The 6,000-nt window shown below is 40.9% G+C and overlaps 1 protein-coding gene across 2 annotated transcripts in view; it reads right to left on the reverse strand.

The window, feature by feature from the left end:
• Positions 1 to 3,351: 3,351 nt before the first annotated feature.
• Positions 3,352 to 6,000, reverse strand: part of LOC113582854 (tumor necrosis factor ligand superfamily member 14) — a 4,013-nt gene continuing 1,364 nt past the window's right edge. For both annotated transcript variants that reach the window (XM_035535178.1, XM_027018869.2), the window contains 5 exons: positions 5,034 to 5,069; positions 4,828 to 4,855; positions 4,416 to 4,487; positions 4,101 to 4,335; positions 3,352 to 3,993 (listed from right to left, as the gene is read on the reverse strand). In XM_035535178.1, coding sequence (XP_035391071.1) covers positions 3,825 to 3,993; positions 4,101 to 4,335; positions 4,416 to 4,487; positions 4,828 to 4,855; positions 5,034 to 5,069 — 540 coding nt within the window. In that variant the 3' untranslated portion in view covers positions 3,352 to 3,824. The remainder of the gene's footprint in view (positions 3,994 to 4,100; positions 4,336 to 4,415; positions 4,488 to 4,827; positions 4,856 to 5,033; positions 5,070 to 6,000) is intronic.

Genomic DNA, 6,000 nt, shown 5'->3' on the forward strand with positions numbered 1-6,000 from the left:
GTTTGTTTGTTGTCTGTTTGTTTTTTTAGTGTGTCTGGCAGACACCGACACCAAACAGGCAGTACACAATGTGTGCTTCAGTTTTACTGTGGTTCTGGAGATCTACTGCCTATTCTAATATTCAGCTCTGGTCCTGGATATCTACTGCCTAATCTAACACTCAACTCGGGTCCTGGAGATCTACTGCCTAATCTAACACTCAGCTCTGGTCCTGGAAATCTACTGCCTAATCTAACACTGACCTCTGGTCCTGGAGATCTATTGCCATACAGAGTTCAGTTCCAGTCTAACACACCTGATTCATTTAGTCATGGCTTTCAGAAGCATGTGATAAATTTTGCAGAGCAGTGGATCTCACTGAACTGGCACCCATGACCCGAGGCCTTAAAACTTTACTGTACTGTACTGTACTGTACTGTCTGCTTTGACTGTACTGTACTATAAACTACTGTACTGTACCATACTATACTGTACTTTAATATACTGTGTTGTACTACACTGTACTCTGCTGTGCTGTACTGTCTGTATTGGCTGATCAGTGGCTGGAGAAGTTGGTAATAGCCAATAGGATCGTGACGAGATCACCAGTGGTCCTACTGGAGCCCTAAACAAATGCATTTTGCCCTCTGAACCCTGAGACAGCTCAGAGGAAGGGACCTCTCTGGGCAAAGGGGCAGAAAGGTCAGGTTAAGATAATCTTACGTGAGTATGTACCATTTAAGAAATATTCACAGAACACTTGGCTCCAACCTTACAATTTGATTGGATGATTTGTGAAATAACGGCATGTGTTTTTCAGACCAAAACTGCATCATTCCACTGAAGCGTTGCTAAGTAGCAACTAGATTTATGCATCCAATCCTTAGTTGTTTTGTACAGTGATAAGACAACATTTGAGGTGCAGCCCGTTTGGAGGGTGTGGCCACAGAAACATTTCAAAATACTTGCAAATCGTTGAGTTTGACTGCAGTGATGGCATAACAGTTAAGAACACTGAGCAGGTCAACGAAGCCAGCCGGGCTGTTTGAGGCACGACCTGCAGAACAACCTTTTATTTCTAACTGCTCATTGAACGCAAAGCTACAGATTAAAATTACAATATACAAATAACACAATAACTTATTAACTCACTTAGTGCGTTCAGCAGAGCGCATCACTCACTCGGAACTTCCTGACCTGCAGACCACCTACTACAAGCGGTGCCAAACCAAGGCCAGGAAAATTGTGAAGGACCCCACCCATCCCAACAATAGACTCTTCTCTCTGTTGAGGTCAGGGAGGCGCTTCCGCTCCCTGAAGACCAAGACAGAGAGGCTGAAGAGGAGCTTCTTCCCACAGGCCATTCGGGCCCTGAATCAGGGAAACTGATAAACTGTGGGGACCACCACCACGTAACATGACTGTATATCTGTACATCTGTATATATAGATTTAGATTTATACTCAATTAACCTGTTACAACAACTGTAGATATGGTACTATACAATGGATCTGTACATTCTGTAGATTGTGTACATATATACTCAACCATATACATTGTACATTGTGTATATAATCATAATATACATATATTGTACATACATTGTTAATATATTTTTGTACATACATAGAATATATATTTATCTGTATATATATTTTTTTCTCTATGCACCCCTGGTTCTCTTCCTCAGTTTGGACAGAGCACTCTCCACCATTTCACTGCGTGTTGTACTGTGTATGACCATGTATGTGACAAATAAACCAAACTTGAAACTTGGCCTTTTAGTTCTTAATTGTATGTTTCTTTTTTAGCCTTTTTTTTTTCTTCATTTTATCTCCACCATCATCATCTTCACTTATTTTCACTTTCACCTGAATCAATCCAATCAGACAATGTTATCAAGATCAAATTCCCTAGAGCACTGGGTCCATGTGCTCCTCATTTATGCTTCTCATAAAGACTGTGTTTCTTCACTGACGCTGTGAGGTGTTCGCCCTGAGCTTAAGTTCCTCTGGGCAGTGATGCTTCTGTGTTGATTGACTCTGGTTCTAGATGGTCCCCGGTTGGATTTATGTGCTGTGTGGACCGTTTTTCTGGCTTTCACACAGGCTGCCTTTGAGCCCGAGTCTAATGCTCGTTGGGTTTGGTAATCATACTGTTTTGGTTTTGGTCTTTATTGTTATTTAACTACATTTTTGGATTATCCATCTGTCAATAAAAACGCAATGACTATTATCTGTGTGTGTGTGTGTGTGTGTGTGTGTGTGTGTGTGTGTGTGTGAGTGTGTCTGTGTGTGTGTGTGTGTGTGTGTGTGTGTGTTCATCATTGTCTGTCTTCCTGTCTGTCTTTTTCCCTCTCTCTCTCTCTCTCTCTCTCTCTCTCTCTCTCTCTCCCTCTGTCTCTCTGTCTCTCTCTCCCTCTGTCTCTCTCTCTTGCTCTGTCTCTCTCTCTCTCTCCCTCTGTCTCTCTCTCTCTTTCTCTGTCTCTCTCTCTCTCTTTCTGTGTTGCCCTTCTTCTCTTTCTGTCTGTCTCTCTGAGACTTTTAGCTTCCTTATGTGGGTTTGATAATCCATATATGCACTGCACTGTATGAAGAGGTGAAGTAGTCTACTAGTCTACCCATCAGTCTACTGAGTCCTCGTATGTGATTGATTTGAGGTATAGCCGCAGGTCTCAGACCTGCAAAACCTCTGCCACACACCTTTTCAATTTTTCAAATGAGTCATCTACTGAACGTATGTAACCCAAGCACAATTACCAGTCATTCTGAAATCAATATATGTAAATGAATACCACAAGTAAAGAAATTTGAAATGAACAATTTATTTATAATCAATAATTTATTTATATTTAAAAAAAAATATATTAAAAATCTGAATAGGTATACAGCATATGAAAATCTACAAAATGTATGAAAACTCATATTTCTTTATCTGGACAAGCCTCACTGTAAATCTGACCCTAGTTAAGAGAAAGGCCTTCAGTTTCCTGAGATGCAACTGTCTGCACTGGACTTCAAAGACCAGCAATCTCTGCTCCAGCAGCTCTACATTTACCCAAAGCAACTTGCAATTATGCCTGAACAAACTTGAGCAATTGAGGGTTAAGGGCCTTACTCAGTTACTCAACAGTGGCAATCTGGTGCAGGGTTTGATCTGACAGCATTCTGATTTCTTTTCAATTACCTTAACCACTGAGCCGGTGGACACCAGCACTCACCTAACACACCTGAGCGGTGTGTTACACACCTGCAGGGAGGACGGTCAGCCCATTGGTCTGCTGTGAGTGAGAGGTTTGCTGATAATCTCAAAATTAATCCTGGAGCACATCTGTTCTTGTTTCAGTAATGTGTCCTCTGTAACTGTTCATTCATATTATATTGCGTATTATACGCAATAGGGTATTATACGCAATATAATATGAATGAACAGTTACAGATGACACAAGGAATTACTGAAACAAGAACAGATGTGCTCCAGGATTAACTTTGAGATTATGAGCAAACCTCTCACTCACAGCAGACCAACGGGCTGACCGTTGCAGTACTTACCACTCAGGTGTGTTAAACGTGTTAAACCTGTAATAAACGTGTATTAAACGTGTTAATAAAGGCATTTTATGTTTTTATATCGAGAGTGTGCCAGAGGTGCCTTTCACACTGGGAAGAATTATTTATTCTTTGAATAAAATGACAATGTTTAATCAAAAAACTATGGTAAAATAATTTACAATAAAAATAAATCAAAATAAGAAAATATCCAAATATAAGATGGATGAATGATGTGTGTATTTGTGTGTGTGTGTGTGTGTGTGTGTGTGTGTGTGTGTGTGTGTGTGTGTGCACCTAAATCATGAAGACACCAAAAAAGTTGTCATAGACCCCAGTTCTCAGCAGACTGCCGTTGTTGACCTGCACGTACACGCTATCGTTTTTATAGAGGTGGAAGACTCCTCCCAGGTAGCTGTTCCCCACGTCAGCCTGCTCTGTGTCCTCCGACTCGACACAGCTGTACCTGCAGAAGAGCCCAGCACCAACGCAGCATGAATGTGAAAGGCTGATCTGGAATCAGTAACGAAGTGAGTGAAAGGCTGATCTGGAATCAGTATGAAGTGTGAGTACCTGAGACTCTCCATGAGGTTGGTGGGGGCGTAGCTGTAGCGTGGTGAGCGACGCATCACTTGGTGCTTGAAGGGGAAGCAGTTCTCTGAGAAGCAGACCTTGGAGTAGATGTAGTAGAAGCCCTCTGTGTGGATGTGCAGAGCACCGGCATTATACTGCAGGCCTCTCAGGAACGGAGACAAGCCCTCTGTCTGCCACTCCATCACGCCGTCGCCACGCGCCACTACACCCATACCTACTCAACACAAAAAATGCACAGCATTCTGAGAATGTGTGTGTGTGTGTGTGTGTGTGTGTCTGTTCTCTGTGTCTTACCCTGCTGTAGAAAGGCAGCTGGATTGAGCTTCTTAGTTGTCTTGGCAAATAATGGGGGAATTTCATTTAAATCTGTTCAGGAGACAAACACAAACATTGTTCACACACACATACTGTTTATGCACGTGCTGTTCACACATGCACTGTTCACAAACCTGCTGTTCGCACACGTGTTGTTCATACACACACGGTTCACCTGCTCACTGCTCACCTGGCACTCCACGTTTACACTGTTATATATATATAAATATATATATATATATATATATATATATATATATATATATATATATATATATATATATATATATATATATATATATATATATGTGTGTGTGTGTGTGTGTGTGTGTGTGTGTGTGTGTGTGTGTGTGTGTGTGCACGCAGGGTGGGGGGTGTTTAGCTCACACACCATCTGAGCCTTGGTGTTTCTTTTTCCCCTGCAAAAAATAACATTTGAATATTACTCATATGCTATTTATTAACTCATTTGGGTATTACATAATAACATATTTGATTATTATTACTATTTTAAGTTAACATAGCCAACAAACTGTACACAATTGCACATATTCTCACATACTGACTCAAATATTTTAAAATGTTTGTCAAACTCACAATCCTTTGGGCAGTTTCATGGGTGTGTGGAGATGCCTACGAAGAGAGAGAGAGACAGATGGAAAGAAAGGAAGAACATATAGTGGAAATCTCACAGACATACTGATCATTTAAGTGCCCCCCCCCCACACACACACACACATACACATACACCCCCCCCACACACACACACACACACTTGCTTGCTGTGCTGAAGTTACTGTTGTAGGAATATCCAGGTTAGGGGAGTCATAAATAAATGAATGTGTGAAAACCAGCAGCTAACAGGTAACAGCTAACACTAAAAACCTGTTATAAACTATAATATTCACTTACCATCTACTTTAATATATGTATATGAATTTAGAGAAAGTAAGTGGGAGAGGGAGAGGTTTTCCAATCTTACTTACACACTTACCAAACACACTACAATCTGTACTTACACACTTACCAAACACACTACAATCTGTACTTACACACTTACCAAACACACTACAATCTGTACTTACACACTTACCAAACACACTACAATGTGTACTTACACACTTACCAAACACACTACAATCTGTACTTACACACTTACCAAACACACTACAATCTGTACTTACACACTTACCAAACACACTACAATCTGTACTTACACACTTACCAAACACACTACAATGTGTACTTACACACTTAGATATAAATTATATGGTGTACCAGTCTGAGGTCAGTGAGGAGAAACGCAAGGGAAGTATTTCAATTAGGTTAAGAAATATTTCACAGAATCTTCGGGCATGATCAATAGACTTTACTCAAACACACACACATCCACGCGCACACAAACACATACAAACATACATACACACCCACACATCTACTCCCCCACATACACATAGTGTGTCTACTCCAGGGCTTGAGTGTGGAGCATCAGGGAGTGTTCTGAGAATTATGGAGAAGTTTCTAGTACATGTCAGAGAGACCACAGAGACACACACACACACGC

Source organism: Electrophorus electricus, chromosome 16 (genome assembly GCF_013358815.1).
Source record: "Electrophorus electricus isolate fEleEle1 chromosome 16, fEleEle1.pri, whole genome shotgun sequence".
Lineage (NCBI taxonomy): Eukaryota > Metazoa > Chordata > Actinopteri > Gymnotiformes > Gymnotidae > Electrophorus > Electrophorus electricus.